This window comes from Oryzias latipes, chromosome 18 (genome assembly GCF_053564925.1).
Source record: "Oryzias latipes strain Hd-rR chromosome 18, Olatipes_Hd-rR_3.1".
Taxonomy (NCBI): Eukaryota; Metazoa; Chordata; class Actinopteri; order Beloniformes; family Adrianichthyidae; genus Oryzias; species Oryzias latipes.
In genome coordinates this window covers 4,920,976-4,942,652 of record NC_136254.1, presented here as the reverse complement: position 1 = coordinate 4,942,652, position 21,677 = coordinate 4,920,976, and the positions used below count along the sequence as shown (strand labels likewise).

The 21,677-nt window shown below is 41.0% G+C and overlaps 1 protein-coding gene across 1 annotated transcript; it reads right to left on the bottom strand.

The window, feature by feature from the left end:
• Positions 1-3,022: 3,022 nt before the first annotated feature.
• LOC101156774 (uncharacterized) lies at positions 3,023-7,780 on the bottom strand. The gene is made up of 5 exons (XM_004080014.5): positions 7,602-7,780; positions 7,050-7,394; positions 6,792-6,905; positions 3,708-3,814; positions 3,023-3,185 (listed from the first exon to the last, which is right to left on the bottom strand). Exons 1-5 carry the CDS (start codon positions 7,675-7,677, stop codon positions 3,120-3,122), a joined length of 708 nt encoding a protein of 235 aa, XP_004080062.2. The 5' UTR covers positions 7,678-7,780; the 3' UTR covers positions 3,023-3,119.
• Positions 7,781-21,677: the final 13,897 nt, after the last annotated feature.

The window sequence follows — 21,677 nt, the reverse complement described above, 5'->3', positions numbered from 1 at the left end:
GCTGACCGTGTCCATGCCTTTCTGACTACAGTGAACCATCTTCTGAAGGCTAGTGCCAGCAGGATAAGGCGCCACATCATAAAGCTGGAATCATCTCAGACTGAGATCGGCATCATGGATGTACAGTCGACAAATCTGCAGCAACTGTGTGATGCTGTCATGTCAACATGGACCAAAGTCTCTGAGAAATGTTTCCAGAACCTTGATGAATCGATGCAACCAAGGATTAAAGCGGTTCTGAAGGTTAAATGAGATCCGACGCAGTACTAACAAGGTGTTTCTAAGAAAGTGGCGGGTGAGTTTACATTTCTATCCTCACATTCATTCAGTCAGCTTCCTTAGAACACAGATTACATGAGAACTCTTCTTATTTTAGTATGTATAACAGATGGTTTATATTTGTATTTTAAAGTTTATTGCTAGGAATCTTTGACCTATCGGAGTTCATACCATGAAGGTTCCAGATATTCTGTTTTTAATTCTTGAGCCAAAACACTGACACTGTTTACTATTTCATATGCTCAGAAACTCTTTGACCTGCTTTTAAAACCAATTTTTTCACATAAAAAATGGTTTATAAGTTTTCAACATCAGAACACACTGGGTTTATAAATAGTCTCTGTAAAATGTTCATACTTTTTCTTCATTAAAATTGTATTTACAGCTCAACAAGATAAAGTGGGACGTGCACACGTGTGGTCCACTAAAGCTCTGAGCCGCAGCAACCGCACATGCTCGCCACCATCGTTGTTCTACTTAATCCAGGCGCACTGCAGGATGCAGATCTTTGCAGCTTTTTTAAAAAGGAACATGGCCTGCCTTTTGTTTTCCATGCATGGTAGATCAACAAATAGAGATGTCTGTTCGGGACGTGGTTGTTTCCTCCTCCCCTGCAGAGAGAAGGGAAAGTCCGGTTCCAACCATCACCTTATCAATTAGTCATCAATATGACTGATTGAGTGGCGCTGAACTCTACTCTTGTGGTTACCGGGGCCCAACTGCGTTTAACTAAACTCAGCGCACTTTCTTTTTTCCTTTGACTCATAATTTCAGATGCAATTTGAATTTATAATATTTGGCCTACAAGAAACACAAAATTGGCAACTAATCTAATTATAATGTTTGCTAAGTTTCATATTCACAAATAAAACATTTTTTTCATCACAACTTTTTCCCCTGTAATAATTCAAAAATTATAACCTAATGTAGGTATCATTTCTAATAGTATGAACAATAAACAGCCATACCTACATATCAAAATTGTCTGTCTTTGAACATATTCAATGCATTGTAATGATTTATAATAATTCTTTTGATGTCATGTCCAATGTCATGCTTCCCCATTACAGGGTTTAGAGCAGAGCATGAAAGGTGATCATCACTGCTTTCTATTTCCGTAATAAAACGCCTCATCTGTTGTAATTATGTGTTACTAGAACAATAATATTAAGACACGCAACATAGTTATCTTTCACAAAGATTTGTGTCCTCTTACTGTGTAGTTTTTGAATTATTAGTACATAAACATAGCACTTTTAACTTCTGAAGATGAAGATCTCAAATTTGAAGTCAAATTTACAGTGACCTTGGTGCACCTATATATATATTTATAGGTATCGCTTGCCGGCCAAAACAGAGTGGGCATCCCTGGTGGAAACACCACCAGCGGATCGTTTCAGAAGTGGTGGGAAAACATCCCAGAAAGCGGCGGCAGACACGCCCCTCTACTCATTAGATGACATTAAAAAAAAGGTGTATGTTTGTCAAAATTGGTTAACATTGGGAGGAAAAACTCTGAGCTAAAGTAGGCGAACGGCAGTTGACTGATGCGGCAGTAAAAATACGAAAACAGCTGTAGGATCAGAATACCCAACTTTCTTTCTTTTTCTGATTCTCCTTTTTCAACTATCGCTACGGTCAGCTGCCAGTTAAATACTTTAGCTTTCAGATTTTCTTATTTTTCATCCATTTTCTTAAGCCACTGTATCCCTGTCTGTGTCACGGTGCTGCTGGAGCCTGTCCTGCCTAATGTTGGGCTAAGGCGAGCTACCCCTGATCAGCTCCAGTGGCCGGAGCGAGGGCGCCCGCCCCGCCTGTCCCGGGGTTAAAAACTGGCCAACGGAGCGGGGTTTCCCACCTGCTTCGTGCCGCAGATGGCGAAGACGGGAATCCCTCTGCTGCCTGCTGCAAGATTTTACATTTTTTTCATGATTCTCTTATTATCCTCTCTTTTTTTTCGCTGAACATTGACCTTTTTACAGAAAGAAAAAGCGGCAGAACATTGCTGCTCATATCTTTTCATTTAATTTAGCAGAGCTTTTACTGAGACATCTCATTGGTCGGTTTATGACTTAAATAATTTGCACTACAGAAAAATATTTAAAGAGGATTATCAAGATGTTGTAAAAAAACAAAAGGTATCAGATCAAGAATGGTTATTCCGATTAATACTGTTCTACTGACTGTTCTATTCTAGCTGTTTATTTCTCTATAGAAGTCTATGGGACTTTTGGAACCAGCGGGTACTTCCTGTTTGGCACACCAGGTGGGAGGGGTCAATCAGTCCAGTTTGCGTATAAAGTCAATGGAGCGACCCCAGAAAAAGCAGCTCACTGCTCAGTTTGTAAACTCCTTAAACTCACCCTGGGTTGTACAAATGTAAAGAGTTTACACAGAGAAAAGGGGATTAAGACCCTCCACTGCCTCAAAGACAAAGAAAATTGAAGGAGCTGCAGACATTTGCGGTGGGAGTTTGCAGTGATTTCTGTCTTCTGGCATCTAAGCATTGATGGGTTTTATCATAGAGCTCTGTGGAAAATAAAGACTGAGAACTCCTCATTCGGCCTGCAGGCCCACAGAAAAGCGTTCACAGGCATTCTTTCCACTTCCTGAAGCAGCAGTTCTCCATCGTCCCACTCAGCCTCGTCTCTGGTGAAGCTTCCATGCAGAATCAGTGGGTGAGGGTTAACTGACGAAACAACGGACGCCACATTTTTGGATCTCAGTAAATGAACAGACAAAAACAGGTACATAAATTATTTACTCACAACGTAAACTTGATATTTACAGAAAAGGAATGTACATATAAACAAGCTGAGAAGCAGGAGAACCGCACATCCTCATTCACGTTCTTTGTTTTCCACGTGCTCAAAGTAGTCCAGGGAGTCGTACACAGGAACCTGGCACTGGAGGGAAAAGAAGGAGGAGCTGTTTATTTCATGATTTAACATGTTGTATTTTTTATTTTAACCCACACCAGACTAAATGAGTGTGACAAGTAGAGAGAAGCAGGAAGTTAGCCACTCTAAGTAAAGCATCACACAGGAAATCTCCATCCATCCATCCATCCATCCATCCATCCATCCATCCATCCATCCATCCGTCCATCCATCCATCCGTCCGTCCATCCATCCATCCATCCATCCATCCATCCATCCATCCATCCATCCATCCATCCATCCATCCATCCATCCATCCATCCATCCATTCATCCATCCATCTTCTGAACCCATGCAGCATGTTTTTGGACTGTGGGAGGGAACCGGAGTTCCCAGAGAAAATCCACACATGCGCGAGGAGAACATGCAACCTCCACACAGAAAATACCCAGTCAGCATTTTAACCTCTGGGTGTGGGGTAACTGTTAACCACTACACCACTAGAACCTTTATAGGGGTCTGACAGCACAGATGGCAGCTGATGCTCACCCACTGAGAGGAGCCTCTGGAGGAGCTGGTGCTGTGATTGTCCATGTCACTGATGTCTGAGTTGGTGTAGGGACTCTGGTGTATGACCCGCGCCGCGCCTCCCGAGCCTTAAAAAAACAACACGGAGGGTTAAGGCAATTGAAACCGAAACCTCCCACATGTGTCGTTTGACTTCATCTCCGCCCGTCTGCAGCCCCGGCTTTTGTTTGGAGGGTCAGCATGAGAGAGGAAACCACAAACATCCTGGACCTCACACTAGCAGACTGCATGCCGCTCATCAGAATCAGTCACGTCAAAGAAACCTTCAACGTTTAGAGGCAGCACAAAGTGTGTTACAAGAGACCTGTGCAGTCATTCAAGAAACAAAATCAAACACAAAAAGATAGACAAACAGCCTGTCAGTCTGAATAAACATAATCACTCAAACACGGAAATTAAATCTACTGAAAACACAATCGTTGTTATTGAACACCACAAATCTCACAAGCTATTTAAAAATTCACCACCGCGACGTGTGAACATGTAGCTGCCGTCATTGCTAGCGCTCATTCTAAAAAAACTGCGGGGCTTGCATGTAAATAACTGTCAGGGCTGCATTAGCATCGATAGTGAGCGTTTTTTACTCTGCTGCAAATGTTCTGTATGATAAAATCAACAGCTAACCTGTCAGAAAGCAGAGATGCTACTTATCGTCAGGAAAAATCTCCCATTCCAACCACAGTTAAAAACAAAATGTTATAGTGGTGCTTGTTTTCTTTTTGAAAGATACTTGAATGTCTATGTTTTTGAAAAGTTTATTTCTATCAGCAACCATTTATTTTGAACATCAACAATTTTATGGTTATATTTTGCACTTCAGTTTCAAACAAAGCAATCATTTTTGCACTTTAAGATAAAACTATTTCTTTTGTACGTTATTATATCGGGCATTAGTATTTGTATTGAAAAATGTACTTGTTAAAATAGTATTTAAGTTAAAGTCTTAGTATTTGTTCTGACCTTTGAAATGCACTTCCTCTGTTCACAGATGTATGATAGACTGAAAAGGCTAATAAAGTGTTTTTATACAATCTGTTTAATTCATTTGCAGGTAGAACTAGTTCTGCAAATTTGTTGAATACATTAGAGCTGTTTGCTGTTACTTTGTACTCACTAATATTTTTTTCTTAAGTATTTAAAAAAATATATCAGTGGAGTATCGGTATCGACTACAAGAGGCAGGAAAATATCGGTATCAGGTTGTAAAAAGTCATTATCGTGCATCACTACATAGAGCAGGTGTCTGTGGTGGTAGAGTCACCTGTTTAAAGAAATACATCTATACAGAATATTTCTGGTTGACTTTAAAAAATATGTGGTTAAATAAAAGTCGTATTTTAGGAAAACACTACCTGTTAAATCAATGTGTTTCTATCAGTTTGAGAGAATCAGACACTTTTTAAACACATAATACGCATGTTTGTGTGATTTTATTACAATTGCTTCCAGCAATGATCTAGTTATTTTCTTCTCTAAACCTTTCGCTATAACCTTTTCACCTTTTCCCATCGTTTCTTTAGTTTTCATGGACCTTAATCTCATTTCTTTGCTTGTGTGCATCTTTCTTCAAACCCATCCGAACAGTTTCTGCTGTTTCAGAACATTTTCAGCTTTTTTTCCTTGGTTATTGTCACGTTTTGTGAAAACAACTACTTTTCTAGACTTCTGTTGCTTTTCTTTAAATTATTTCTCCTTTAAGGTTCATTTATAAGATCAGCACTTAAAACGGTTTTAATATTTGCTGTATGAATATTTTTGTTTTTATGCTTGTAAAATGGTGCACCCTTTGATTTATGTGTCGGCTTTGAACATTTTATGACATTATCTGTCATCTAAATATATTAACTGCACTTAGACCAGGGGTGTGCAAACCTTTAGAATGGTGGGCCACAAAAGGTTCAGAAAATTTGACAGAGGGACCGGACCAGGAGCAGATCATTTGGGTGTTTTGATTAAAAAAAATTAACATGGAATCGGGATGAAAACACGCCCATAAAAACCCAGCCTCATTTGTTGTTTAAACAAATTGATGTGTATTTTACCACAAACCAAGTGGACCACATAGTCCTTTTTGAGATATTTTTCTGTTACGCTGATGTCCCTATGGGTTCCTATCGGTTCTTTTTTAAACTAACATTCATTTTAAAACTGAGCATTTATTTTGTTCTCATTTTAGGGCCAATCGCACAGATGAGTTGACGTACATCAGAGAAAAAAGCAAACTAAGAGGAAATGCTGCGTTCGTGTGCTGTTATATGAATAATTGGAAAAAAAGACTAAAAAAACATGTCAGAAAAAGTCTTCCATATAAATGCAGAATAACTTTCTGCACCGAGACAAAGGTACACTTCTTTGTAGTGCACCATTCATGCACAGACACCAGAATTACTGGGAAAATAGAACAATAATCAATACACTTTATTCCAGTTTTCCAGATTCAATACTTTATGGGCGTAGTTTGTCCCCCCCTTGACTTAGTCCCACTAATCATTTTTAAAAAACTAACAATTTTATTTTTCAAGTGTTGGTAGCAATGTATTGTGTTAGTTTTTGTTGTAATGTAAGTTTGAGCCACTACTTATATGATCTGATGGTACAGGTTGGCGGCAACCAAGCGCGGCCGCCATCAGTGTGTGAATGTGTGTGCGTGGACGTGTGAATGGGACTTTGAAGCGCTCTGGGCCTACGAGGAAGGTAGTAAAGCGTTACGGTAGAACACCATACACGACATCTAAGTATATTTTTTCTGGTGATGCATTCAGTGGCTTGTGGGTTAAAACAGATTAGTCGTAATGGTTGAAAGAAGCGACATGGTGGGGGCTTCACTGATGATGTTTGGTTCTGTAGGCATTAAAAAAAGTAACTGCAGAGAAACACTGTAAATAAAAAAATGCATAAACCAGAGACATTAATATTATAAGTAAGGGATTGTTTTTAGGCTGCAACAGGTTCTGTGTGACTTTAAACAGTTTGGATGTAACTCAGACAACAGCGATCGGCCTCAGAACAGGAGCCAGAACGTTTGTCAGGAGGTTTTGTTTCTACCTTTGTTCTTTCGCAGACAGCAGAAGCAGGCTAAGGTGATCAGGAGCAGCAGCGACGCCACCGCCACAGACGCCACGATGGAAACTGGAAGACCCGTGGGTTGTTCAGGAACGTCTGATGGATTTGGGAAAATAAGAATCAAGTTTGTTTCTGATTTAAAAAGTTTGGTACTTAAAAGGATTACATTCAAACTCAATTACTTTTCAATAAAAAGAAAATTGATTATAACTTTATGGAGGAAGGCAGTTTTTCTCATACTTGTGTTAGTTTGGTTCTCTCTGGTTGCCACGGTGATGATTGTACCGTTTCCCCTGACTTTAATTAATTCAGGGATCTCAATGATAATTTCACAGTCGTATCTGCCTGAATCCTGTTTTTTGATGCTGTCAAAGTTCCAGAATGAACATTTTTCCATCTCATCTTTTTGAGTTTCTTGAAGCGGATTTGTCAAAAAGGAATCATTTTTGATTGTTGCTTGATTTTTGAACCAGGTCACTCTCACTCTGGTCCACCCTGTCCAGCAGCAGCTGATGGTCACAGCTTCTCCTTCAAAGGCATCAAAGTCTGTAGTTTGCCTGACATTCACTGTGTTCAATGATACACCTGTAAGGAGACATAGAGGAGGTGAAAAAGATCAGTTATAGTCAGAGACAAAATGATGAACAAAAGAAAAATGGAATTTGTTTTAAAAAGTGCTCCCAAAAGAAGATTTCTGCAGCGTTGTGCTTTATCAACAACAGAAATGTTGTCTAGTGATAAACAGGGTATAACTTGACTTGAGGAAAGCTGCTGTGTTTGTTTTCTACTTACTCCAAGAAGAGAGCGTGCAGAGAGAAGAGAAATGCAGGCTGATCAGCAGCAGCTTCATCCTTCCAGGCTGATTCATCTGTGAAGACTGAGACTCTTCTCATCTCACGTCTCTGGGGCCCCGCCCATCAAACGCAACAGGAGGTGTGCTTTTCGACGAAGTCTGCAAAAACCACAGCCTCTTTCCTTCCGTCTTCATGCAGGCGGCATTTCTAGAATCAGATGCCTCTTCTCGGCTTTGAAGGGCTTTAGCTCAGATGAACCGGGGACTGACCTTTGTGCAGACTCCAGCACCATCGGTGTGACGCTTTCACAGACTTTTCTCATGAACGTGAAGAGGAGGCACAACAGCAGAAGTCACAGCTGACATGTCAGGGTAGACTTGTGTGTGTGCGGCTGTTTGTGCAGCTGTTTGTGCGGGTGTTTGTGTGCACATTTGATCTGGCAAGTGTGTTTATGTCTCTGTGTGTGTAAGAGTGTGCATGAATGTTGTGTTGGCCAGGTTGAAACTGGACTTTAAAGAAAGCGTTCTGAATCCTTCACTGGATCAGGGTTTTGCTGCAGATCCCAGAATTCTCCTGATCCTGAGATCATTTTCAGTTTTTAAGGTTACATCAAGTATTTCAGGTCATCAAGCTCCTTAAGTCGCACAGGTGTTCCATAACGTCACACAGCGTCACACTTTATCAGTCCACAAAGTATTTGTCCAGTATTTGATGGAACAATCCAGATGTTTTGGTCAGATGTGAGTATGTGATCATTTTGCTCACCAGGGTGTTCTGCGTGACCTCTTTAACGGATCTGGTTTTTGTCCAAAAGTCTCTCCGACTGTCGAATCTCGACAAACTCCAAGTCCTTCAGTGCTGTTCTGCTTCTTTGATGACTTTCTGGACGAGTCCTCATTGGATGCTTGGAGTCATTTTGGGTTTGGATTGTTTCTAGAAAGCATCTCCACCATTTCTGTCTCTCTATGGATGATGGACTCTGACCTCTACCAGCATTCAGGAACTCCTACCAACAGAAATACTACTTTTTTAGTGTCCACCATGAACTCCCACAATCCATCAGGACTCTAACATCTCTAAGACTGTTAAAGAGAGCATGTAAACTTTATTTAAAAGACAGATACAGCTGCAACCATTGACGTTGCTTCCAACTGCCCCTCATGCTGTCTCCTGTTGAATGGTTGTTTTGTTTTTTCTTGGTTGGATGTCTTCAGTTACTTGTTCTGCAGAACAGTAAAACCAGTTTTTAAGTGGAGTCAGGCCAGATCGTTTTTAATCTTTTTTGTTTAATGAATGGATGAATAAATGAATGACTTAATCTACTTAACATTGCCAGAGTCCACCCGTTACTCTCTCTAGCCTTATTTAAGTGATCTACTTTTAAAGTATGATGAGGATGTCCGGGGCTGGACTTTTACTTGTTCCTAAGGAAAGGACCAAAACTTATGGTGAGGCTTCGTTCTGCCATTACGGTCCTCGCCTGTGGAACAGCCTGCAGGAGAACCTCAGGGCTGCAGAGACTGTAGAGGTTTTTAAAAAGAGGCTCAAGACCCACCTGGTTCTCTCTACGTTACACTGACATTTAAAATGTGACCCTTTCATGTTCATGCTTCTCACCTGCTCTGGAATTTCTTTTGGTGACAGGGTGGCAAACGTTTCAACGTGTTTGACGTACTTTTTTTTGACATAAAAAAACAAGGAACTGAACCCAAAATACAAAAAAAAATCAAAAAAACTGACTAAAAGCACGAAGAGGACCTGACTGAAGCCTGGACCTGGCTGAACTGACTGAAACCTGCAGCAAACGACAATCACGGAAGTGAAACAACAGAAGGAGGAAGCAGAAACACCTGAAGAGAAACAGAGTTTAAAAATTTCATAAGAAACTTCAGCTTCTGTGCAAGCAAAGAAACATATCAAGAAAGAAACAGAGACCAGTGAAGTCAATGATATTTTTATCTGTGCTTTATTTTCCTCACATTTGATTATTTAGACACACCCGTGGAAAATAGCAGGTGTGGACGAATTTCAAACAGTCAAAATGGAAATGAAGAAATGGACTTCAACAGATCATCGTTCATCACCATCCAGATGAAAACGGACCACATCCAGGAGGACAAAAAGGCATAAAAAAGAGGTTTGACACTTTCTGAAGAACCTGCTGTGATCACATTGACAAATGGAGAATGTTATAGTGAAGAACACCGTGGTACTGTTTGCAGATGTCTTCAAAGGAAATCATAGAAGTAGGTTTAAAGGTTGTCATCTGGACTTGGTTTTTAAGTTGAAGACGTTTCACCTCTTATCCAAAACGCCTTCGTCTGTTGTGAAGTAGCTGGTAAAAGAGCTGGTTTATATGTGCTCATGGGGGAGGAGTCAGACCTGAAACTGGTTAGTATGGACGGTATTTTTCAGGTCTGACTCCTCCCCCATGAGCTGGATGAATGAAAGTCTTCATAATAATATATTCTTCAAAGGAAACAAAACACAGTCCCTAGAGTTGTTGTGGTTCTGTTGGTTGTGCCTTTTCCAAGGTCATTACACCTGCTGCTCATTCCCACAATCAGCTCCTCCACACCTGCCAGCCATGGAGGACACTATTCCTGAGGAGGACGTCCAGCCAGAGCCAGATTGTTGCTCATCTTGTGGTAACAGTTTACGGCCTCTGACATTTATCTGCACCTAAGAACTACTCAAATCTAACTTTTGCATGATCCCTTCCAGAAATCCCATCCTGTCAGCCCGTTTGACCACCTGTAAGTCTCTCTGCCCGCTGTGTCTCATTCTATCTCCAGCGAAGACATAACATAACAATTCACTTCCACCAGTTTGTGTCCGCACTTGGATTCATCCAACACCTTCTCCTATCAGCAGTCGAACATGGTGGAGGTTCAAAAATGGATCTGCTGCTTCTCATTCTGGATATCTTGACCGTGTGAAAGGGATCATGAAGTCTGACCAAAGAATTTGGGACCCAAAGTGGAGGCCAGTGACAGACAGCTGCATGGTCATAGGTCTTCTAGCAGGACAATCGCCTGAAACACTTCAAAACGCTTTCAGAAACAGTCAAAAAGAGCTGAAGAGTTCTTTAAGAAATCCAGATTTAAATCCCATGGAACACCTGAGGTCTCAAAAACAGCATCTCGGAGAAGAAATCCATCACATCTGAAGAATCGGGAGAAGTTTGCAAAAGAAGAGCGGCCCACACTTCCAGAAGAGAAGTAGAAACTCGTTCGTGATTCCAGGAAGCCGATGACTTTCAACAAATAACTGGCAAATTAAAGTGCCAACAATTTTGAAAAACCTTTTTGAGTAAAGTTTGACATTTACTAAGAATTGCAGGGATGGTTGTATCATGACTATGCATTTATCACATACAGTTCTCAGGACCCTTTGGGGTTTTTAACTTCAGCTGAAGGAAAGGCCTACCTACTAAACATTGAAGGTATAGGGGAACTGGAGTCTATTCCAACCACTTCTGTAGAACTATGGCCTCCTTTGACATTGATGTGCTGTCAAATGTTTGAATGTCAGATTATTTTTGGAGGTCATTTGAAGATTTGGGGATGCACAGTGGCTAGCACTCTTTCCTCACAATGAGAAGGCACTGGTTCGAACCCAGCTGGGTTTGTCCTGTGTGGAGTTTGCATGTTCTCCTCATGTACCTGTGGGTTTTTTATAGGAACTCCAGTTTCCTCCCACTGTCCAAAAAACATGCTTCATAGGTTTATGGGTGTCTCTAAATTGTCACACATGTGAGTGTGGCCCTGCAGCAGACTGGTGAACTATCCAGGCTGTACCACACCTTCACCCAACAGTAGCTGGGATAGGCTCCAGCAACCCTGTGACTCAGTAAGGGATACAGCAGGTACTGAAGATGGGTGTTAATGGATATTTGAGACAAGTGCTGGAAATAAACATAGAATGTCCTATAAATCCAAGCAAACGCAACAACAAACCATACTTTTACAACAAACCATACTTTTATGGGTTATTTGGACATAAACGATGTGAATCTTTGTCAGTATTGATACAGTTTTTGGACTTTTTGGTTTGAGTCCTGTCGATGGTATCATATCTTCTGTTTGTTTATATCTATTTTATCCTTATCCTGTAAAGACAGTTTTCGTCCATACCTGCTCAAGAAAAACTCCTTCCTACCGGCTCCTGGCAGGAAAGCCTGTCCTGACATTCAGAAGACATGGAAAATCTAGCTGAAAGATATTCTTTTATCAACTTTCTGTGATACCCGAATGTTTGTCCACTTCTTTGGTATTATCTGAAGAAGTAGACTATCAGTTTTAGAGGAAACTACATGAGCTTCTTGAACTGGTGGTTTTGTCTCACAACTTCAGCGTTCTTTTTTCTTTTACAGATTCTTCCTACTTCAACCAGTTCGATTTATGACTTGTGTCTGATAAAAGGAACTCTAATACTAGACTCATTTTGAAGTGCTTTAAAGTGTTGGTTGATTGAAATCCTATAATAGTGTTTCTTTAGTGAGTGTCGGGATCTGCAGTGAACATCTCACATGTTGATGTCTACAACATCTTGGACAAATACTTAAAACTGGATGAAAAGAAATAACCTGCAGAAAAGAGGATGGAGGCCGGTCATGCTCTTCAACCGGCTCTTTAAAACAGTTTCTACGACAGCGCTTGTTAAATGACACGAAAGACGGGAAGATTTGGGAAATATGTCGACGTATGAAAAACAAAACTTTTACCCTCATATCCATTAGCACACTAGCTTTAGTCTATTAGTAATGTTCCATGAAGCACCCGATTGTATTTTGTCTAGCAGTTTTACACAATGATTATTTTAAAGCTTGATCTCGCCAGATCTCATAGTCCCATGAGAGTAGCGTTCAGTCACCGGAAAAGGAAAGGCATAATATGTAGATCTTTACTTTTATGGATCAATTATGGATCTATTGTCATGGTCCCTCTCTGCTCCATTTCACAGATTGAACCCAGCTGTTAGCACTTACCTCATCTCCAGTCCAGTATTTATAGTGGCCTTGTTCCAGTATTCATCGCCAGTTCGTTGCCCTCTATGGTGCAGTACTGGGTCAAAAATTTAACCTCATTTACCAAGCCCAACTTTTGTCTTGAAAAGTTCTCATTCAAATTTTCGCTCTGCCAAAATCTCAAGTGCCGACCTAGGTTCAGTCTCAAGCTCCTCACCTTCAAGTCAACCTCGCCTGCCAAAGCCTTTAGCCTCGTCACGACACCAAGCCACGCCATGACCATGCTCTTTGTCAAGCCATGTTACTCCCAGCTCCAAGTACCATCATCATCTGCCTCGTCAAAGAGGTAGAAGATGATGGTGATGATTCCACGGACCTCTCGTCAACCTCCAAACTTTAATAAATCCTTACTCGTCATCCTCTGTGTGTCTTCTTTCTGAGTTCCAGTGATTGGGTCTGTTCTTGTCACAGTCGATCATGACATCTATAAAGTTTGATTTTACCAACTCAGTGGTCATATCGGAGCTATCGAGTCATACAGTTTAGATCCAGATTCCAGCTCAGACGAGGAAAACACAGACGTTCATGGATTTATTTGTCTGCAGGCAGATGCATCGGGATGTGGTGGAGCAGGGAGCTTGTGGCCTGACAGTGTTCGTTTATACGTTACAATTACAAGCTTTTTCAAACTGTATTTTTTCATCTACTTCCGATATTCATCAATTTGAATAAAAAGATACTCAGAAATGCAATTTTGTACTTAAGTATTTTCATATTTGTCCTCCATGAGAACAATGCCACAAGAACAGGTTAAAAACACCTTTTTCATTGAAGTGGGTCTTTAAAGGAAACGTTTTATTTGAAGTGAGATGCTCCGTTTTCCGACATGAACACAACAGACCACCTCAGCATGTCCTGTAAGGCCTGATGAGCGGAAAACGCCTGATGTCCTACTTCTTCTGGCCTGTCAGTTTGTTCTGAGACAAACAGGAAGACCCTCGACCACAAACCTGTCAGCTCATCTCTGATGTTTGCTTGTGAATGCCCCCGACTTTGACTTAAGCAGCACTGAACCAATGAACGGACGTTTACTCCGTCACAGAAAGAGCTAACGTGCAGTCTACTCATGCTTAAAACAGGATGTTACTTAGTGAGACCTTATTTTTATCAGCATTTACTGTTCTGCCATTTCTAAACACACACCAAGCTCTTATTTTGTCCGTTTAAAGTTTGATTTTTTCTTTCTAATTTTGAAAGGTTCTGTACTTTAAGGCATAAACTCGTTTACATCTGGAGCCCCCTACAAAGCACCACAATCCATGTTTTTATATGATACCAGCAATTAAAGAAACTTTTTATTGATCTGTCAAAAGAATTTGATACTGTCGATCATGGTGTTTTAAAGATAAGACTTCTTCGGTCAGGATTGTCAGAGCAAGCAGTTGATTGGTTCTCTAATTATCTAAGTAATAAAACCCAGTGCATTAAATATGAAGGTCTATGTTCTGAATGTGTTGCTGTCCACAGGGGGGTTCCACAGGGTTCTATATTAGGCCCCCTCCTATTCATTATTTATATCAATAATTTGGGACTAAATGTATCTGATGCTAATATGCATTTTTATGCTGATGATACAGTTATTTATTGCTGTGAATCAACTCTTGATCAGACCATTGAATCCCTGCAGAAAGCCTTTGGTGCTGTCCAGAAATCCTTACTTAAACTCAAATTAGTTCTCAATTCTGATAAAACCAAGCTTATGTTGTTTTCTATTTGTAAGAAGATGCCTCAAACAATTCCCACAGTGTCCACTCTTGAAGGAAACAACATAGAGGTAGTTCATGAGTATAAATACCTCAGCGTATTGATTGATGACTCCCTCACTTTCAAACCTCATGTGGAGAATCTTGTCAAGAATCTGAGACTAAAATTGGGTTTTTATTTTCGAAATAAGCTGTGTTTTTCGTTTGAAGTAAAGAAGCGACTTGTAGCTGCGACTTTCCTCTCTGTGTTGGATTATGGAGACCTGTTTGACATGAATGCTTCAGCTCAATGTCTTTGAGTGATTGACACGGTTTATCATTCTTCTCTGAGGTTCATTACTAACTGTAAAACAATGACACATCACTGTGAGTTGTATTCTCGAGTGGGTTGGCCTGCCCAGGCCATACGGAGAACGATTCATTGGTACACTTTCATTTATAAGGCACTGCTTGGACTATTGCTGACCTACATCTGTTCCTTACTGTCACAGAGGAGCGCTGATTCTTATTCTCTTCGTTCACGTGATCATGTGTTGCTCTCTGTTCCATTTGCTCGCACCGAACTGGGCAAAAAGGCTTTTTTTCACTCTGCACCTTATGCATGGAACATGTTGCAGAAGGACTGGAAGTTGACAGTTGATTTCCTTGAATGTTTTAAAGTTAAACTGAGAGGTCTTGAGGCTGACTCCTTAACATGCACTTGTTTTTTATAATCGGTTTGTTACTTCCTGTTATTTTTCTCTTTGTAATTATGTAACTGTATTTTAGTCGCTGCTGCCGCTTGGCCAGGACTCCCTTGAAAAAGAGGTTTTTAATCTCAACGGGACTTTCCTGGTTAAATAAAGGTTAAATAAAATAAAATAAAAATTGAATGCAAAAACATTCTAGCAGCTCCAAGTGTTATGAATGGTCGTATTTGTTTAAAATTATTCATACTGAATTGTACTGTGTTCGATATTTTTTTATTATGGCTCTTGAAGCTCACAGTTGAATCAAGTGTCACACCAAGATACTTAAATTTAGATACAATTTCTAGTTCCTGTCCTTCCAAAAATATACCTGAATGCTTGATGTCCAATGGTTGCTTAGTGAACATCATACAAACAGTTTTTGTTGTATTTAACAACTAAATGTTGAACTTTGGGCTGAAAATGTCCTGAATCCATAATAGTTCAGTGAATCGAATCGTTTAAAACAAACCAAACATCGAAAGTGAACTGGAAACCACAAATATCAAATCAAATCGTTGTTCAAAATGAAACTCTACACCCCTAGAAAAAACACATCACGCCTCTATCAAGTCTGAAACAAAACCAACCTTTTGAAAAACAATGGACTATGAAATGCCTTAAAATGAAATCCATCAATTAAAACCATGGAGCATCTGTCTTTGTTTCAACAGACCTTGAATTTAAGTCATGTGACCGCAGCATTGGGGGTATGTCTGTACTTCGACTGATCTCCAGCTCTGCATCCGTTTGAACAATAATTCCTCATGCTCCCCATTACTGACAAAAGGAATTAAATTAAAGTAACTCTTTAGTTTGTAATACATGTAACAAAACAAATTAAAAATGCCTCACTGTAAATTGAATATAGACTGCTAACCAGAAAAAGATAAAAAGCAGAAAATTTCCGTTTTGTTTTACAAAAACCTTCAAAGTGGTGAGTTTTTCCAGCTCTATGGCGCCCTCTTCTGGCCTATTAACTCGCTTTGTCGCTGCATCCTTCACATGCAAGGATGCAATCAAAGAGATGATCACCTGAGAAACAGAGAACAGTCTCCCTCATCCTCTTTCTCTAAAACCCACAAGTCAAATTTGGAGTTCAGGCATATCTGTGAGCTCAGACTTGAACTTTAACCAACATTTTAAATGTGTAAAACTGACTGAAACAACAATATAAGCGGCTGAAATGAGCTTCCACATCCAGAATATCCAGTTGAGGTGGCTCGTGCATCTGATCCGGATCCATTCTGGACTGGGAAGGTGTACCAGGCATGTCCCACCTCGGGGTCCCCCCAGAGGAGCTGGAGGAAGTGACCAGGGAGAGGGAAGTCTGGGCATCTCTGTTTAGACTGTCTGAACGCAGAGGGTCAGGAGGTTTGCCGTAACACTGAAGCCAAATCATGTTTGCTAATCCTGGAGAGATTCCTGAAGAGATAGTTACCAAGAATAACGGGTCTGGCTCTATAAACGACATGAAGGAATAACAGGAAGGTGCCGGTCTACACAAACAAAACATTTCAATTTTATTAAAAAACAGTAAAAATGAGGACCATCATCACCAGGGCTGCTACCGAAATAAGAACAAGTTTTATTGTCATTACAGTGAAATGCAGCAGCTCAAAGCTGGGAGGTACAAGAAAAGACATCTGTGTGCAAAACAAAAGATATTGACTGTGCAAAGATGCAATAAAAAGACTGAGTAAATTACTAAACCAATAAAAATGAATAAAAATAAGTAAAACGAGATAAACACTGGCTGATGATAAACTTTAATGAATAAAAGTGTTTTTGATGATCATGTCATTTGATTCAACCACTGATTTACAAATTATTTGATGACATGTCAAAGTGTTCAGTCATTCAACATTTGAAATAGCATAAAGAGCTGCAGGGTGGTGTAGTGGTTAGCGCTCTAACCACTACACCACTCTAATCCCGGCTAGGTCTTTTCTATTTTGAGTTTGCATGTTCTCCTTGTCCATGTTTGGGTTTTCCCTGGAAACTCTAGCTGCCTCCCACAGACTAAAAACAGGCTTTAGAAGTTACTTGTGTGTATTCTAAATTGTGTGCGTGTTTGTAGGCCTGCAACAGACTGCTGACCTGTCCTGGATGCTCTCTGCCTTTGCCTGACAGGAATATGGTTGATTCCAGCAACCCTGTGAGCCCAAAATGGACTCAGAGGGTTCTGAAAAGGGATGGCTGAAGAGGCCCAACAAGGAAGTGCGATATTTGTTATTATTAATTGACGATATTGTTATTTGCATCTGTTGAAATTCAATTCCTAAGACATAATCACAGAAATTCTAATTTTTTAAATGAAACTTTTTATTTAAAAGGTTGAAAGAAACTTATCCTAACCCCAACCAAAGTTGAAAAAAACTTTCATTAAGCTCAAAGCGGGATAACTGTTGGGGTCACCGGTTAAACGTTTTTTAAAGTAATATGGAGACGATGGAGTCTGCAGCCAGGTCCTCCTGCTGTTCCTGTTGGTTCTTAACTATTTTCACTTGTAATGTCTGAGCTCCTACCAGCAGAGGGCAGCGGTGAAGGTTCGATGAGGTTTTCAACTGCATGAAAGAAGAGATGATCTGCAGGAGATGAGACGTTTTCTGAGAGGACCCCACGTCCTTCAGATGTGGTCGTGGCAGTAGATGACACATCTGGAGCGTACAAAGAGAAGCAGAGAAGAGCTGAACGTCTATTGTTTTTGGAAATGAGCGGCTGTGGTTGAATGAAAAAGCTTTGAAGTGCGTTCCAACTCTTTGTTGTTTTGCTGCAGCATGAAAATAAAAAGAATTGCACAAATTATTTACCAGAGCAGAAAAAGTTGTAGAGAGCTAAAATCTCAAAAATGTTGCATTAAAGTTTTGCTTTTCAGGGACAGTTGAGTTCTTTGAGATGCTGCTGGATGGTCTTGGAGTCTTGGGTTTCTACCTGGACTGGTTGGTCCACGCTGACGTCAGCCGTGGTGGTTTGGTAATCCCCGCCTCTCCTGCGTCGTGCAGGATGCTGATGCGGTTGTATTTGTGATGCACTTTGTTTGTTCTGCTCACTCACACACACAGTCTTCAGCTTTGCAGCAAACACGACGTCATCAGCAGCAACAACAAGCAAACCACACAGTCTGACCCTTAGTTCAGCAGGGTCAAGGGGTATATAACTTACTTAAGTATAAAAAGAGGAATTATAAATAAAGTTTGATTGAATGTATTTTTAATCCTAAGTACAACTTCCATACAATATAAAATATATAAATCACCGATGAGAGTGTCAGATCTCAACATAACCCATAGTAAAAAAAAAAAAAAATGTGTTGAATAGAAACGATTAAAATCTTAAAAAGACAGAGAAAACTCTGCACATGACATAAGAATGAGGCAAAACGTGTTTTTTAAACTCGTCACATGTTGGGATGCACTGCAGCATCTTGAACAACACTGAAGACAGAAGCTGCGGCTTTGCCACCCCCCCCCGCCGGCTCTAAACTGTTTTTCCCTTCATCAGGTTTCTTCTCAAAGGCTGAAGTGGACTCTCTCTTCATGCTTCAGTCCTGTGGTGAAGGTGGTGAGATGTACGCTGCAGAAGTTTCCACTGGTGGAAACTTGACTCTGAGAACTTTCTCACACCAAAACTGAGGCTGCATGCTAACTGCAGGTGAAGCAGCTCTAAGGGAGACGAGGGAGAAGTGGTGACAGTCCACATCTCTGAGGCACAGTAATCCAAAGCTTGATTTAAAAAATTGCTGCACAATAAGATGCAACCAAGATGCAAGAGTCAGCTTCTGGAGCCAACAGGGGCGTAACCCGGGGGTGGGCAAACATTACGACTTATGGGCCACAAAGGGCAGAGGCGTGGAGTGTCTTGGTAATCCACCTTATAAAAGAAAAAAATAACACTGGATCTGGACAAAAACATTTTGATTAAAAATTAATGCTATTTTAAAAAAAGAAAATGTTTGAGTTTTTATTTCGAAACAGTGGCTTTTGTTCTCATTTTAGAGCCATTTGCACCATTTGATGTAGCTTTTGTAAAACTCAAACTTAGGCTACGTTCACACTGCAGGCTGAAACGACCCAATTCCGAATTTTTTGCCCCTAAGCGGCCCAATTCCGATCTTTTCATGACAGTCTGAATGACACAGATCCGATCTTTTCAATTGCGACCCAGGCCCCGTGGGTTTGCCGGCCTGATTCCGAATTGTAGCCGTTCTTTTCAATTGCGACCGCCGTCTGACCGGCCAGGCGACTTGATTCCGAACCGTACGTCATCGACACGCAACAAACGTCATCATTTTGCGTTGAAGTAGGCGGGAACGAGAACGTAAACATCAACCATGGTGGACGATGCTGCTGAGACCAGACAGTGGAAGGGAAGGGAGATCCCCGATTGGATTAATATTTGGGCTGATCGCTCTTTTCAGGCCAAACTCCAGGGCTCTTATCGCAACTGGGCGGTTTTTGAAAAAGATTCCACCTAAATGGCAGAGCGTGGTGTTGAACCTTTCCCGCGATAACTTTTTTTTCTTTCTCCCCTTTGACCGTGCTCAAGCGCGGGGGACCCGAGGCGATCCTCCTCCTCCTCCCTGTTCTGATCCTTAGATTCTCCAGAACGGGTTGATAAAGAGTCCATAGCATTTATTCTGGGGGAAACCTTCTTTTATTACCGTCCTCCGTAACACACAACATGAATGCGCGCCCACACTGCCCCCCCACCTATTCTCTATCGCGGCACGCGCTTGCACACACGCGGGCGCGCGGTCCCAACACATACACATTCCTCTTCCACTACAGTGGGTACAGACGATCCCGACTCCATTGCCTTCTTAAAATGAGAAGATTGTAATTGTGCTGCTCCTTCGTGAAAATAAATTTAATATTACAAAAAGAGCTCCGCTTTTGACAACACTGTTGTTGACATCCATTGTTAACGTTTGCTCCGCAAACAAGTGACGTCGTTCACCGTTGAGTATTCTTCTGTCTTCTGCGCATGCGGGTCTCGTTTGGGTCGTGTCACGGTCACACTGGAGATCACAAAAGTTCGGATTTACTTGGAAATGTGAACGGTCTAGCAAACAATTCGGATTTTTTGAAAAAATCCGAATTGAGCATTAAGCCCTGCAGTGTGAACGTAGCCTTAGAGAAATGTTGCACTCATGTGGTGTTCGAATGATCGGAAGAAGGAAAAACAACAAATCTTCCAACACCACATGGATGCTAGAGTGGGGTCCCCAAACGTTTTCTTGTTAGTGCCACATAACTTTTTTCTTCTCTGATGAGTCTGATTTTAAACTTCTTTTGTCTTTCTTTTATTGTGAAGCACTCTGGTTCCCCTGAAGAAGTTGTAAAGTGCTACATGAATAAAGTGTCATGGTGCACCTGGGAGTCCTCTCCTTCCCCCTTCCTTGTCTGCTCTGGCGGTTGTCTGCTCTGGGTCCAGGTGCTGGAGGACTGGGGCTGTGGTGAAGTGGTTCTTCAGGGATGAGAAAGCAATGGCAGCTTCCTATTACCAGAGAAAGGGAACAGAGGAGGAAGTTAACCGGGTTTAGGGTGCAGCAATACGGCTGTAGTTCCATTTAAAGCGGTGATAAAAGTTGGCAAATCCCAAGAAGCGCTGGAGCTGCTTTACAGAGGTGGGGGTTGGCCCCTTTAACATCTGCTCAGGGGCCTCATTTATAAACGTTGCGTACGCACAAAAGAAGGCGTACGCCACTCTCTACGCAATAGTTGAGATTTATAAAAAGCAAACTTGACGGGAAAATGTGCGGTCCTCCACGCAAGCTCTGACCCAGGCGTACGCACAAAAACGGGTGAAATGAGAAACGGCGACACCGTCGGCAGATGGAAGAAACACGTGTAAGTGAAAATGACAATACTGCCTCTCATAAATAACATGAAGACTTCACAAAGCAAGTCTTACAATCAACAGCCAACACGAACACCCGTTTGATCGATCAGCAGTGAAACAAACAAAAAAAATCAAAAGAAAATTACAACAGAAATTCAAATGAACACTTATTTGAAGAAAGAAAAGTGAAATATGTTCTGCAATATTGGCATGTTGTGCAATTCATCCTCATAAATAATATAGTTAACAGAACGAAATAATGTACAAAACTGATATTCCCGTCAATGTGTGCGTCTGGCGGAGCAGATATAGGTGCAATCAGACAGACAGATGGATAGATAGAGAGAGATGCATTAATTGTCCACTGGGGAAAGTTGTTTACATAGTTAAACATTTCTTCGTAAGCTACGGACTTATGGTATTAATGCATATGCCTTTAGTTTGTTTTATTTTTGATAAAACAATGTATGGCGTATGTCTCAACCATTCAGAAAGCAACAAGAAATTACATTTGCGCTGATCAATTTCCCATTTCCACGTGGATTATTACCGACATCTGTAGCTTGTCAGATGTAATTAAATGGAGGGAAATAAAATGCCCCATCACAATGCGTAATGACGCACAATGGCTGATTTTGCGCTCTTAGAAGATGTGGGAAATGGAAGAATTCGGAGTGAACGCATCTTTAGACAGCAAGAAGACGTGCTGGCAAACAAGGACGAGTGGCTTATGAGCCGGTTCAGACTTCCTCGAGCCGTCCTGTTGGACC

What these genes read in the sequence shown, in the direction of transcription:
- LOC101156774 (XM_004080014.5), bottom strand. Translation starts at nt 7,677, where the DNA reads ATGAATCAGCCTGGAAGGATGAAGCTGCTGCTGATCAGCCTGCATTTC. An exon ending in AGAGAACCAAACTAACACAA is followed by an intron (nt 6,906 to 7,049) that starts GTATGAGAAAAA and finishes CAAATCCATCAG; the next exon opens with ACGTTCCTGAACAACCCACG. An exon ending in CTGTCTGCGAAAGAACAAAG is followed by an intron (nt 3,815 to 6,791) that starts GTAGAAACAAAA and finishes TGTTTTTTTAAG; the next exon opens with GCTCGGGAGGCGCGGCGCGG.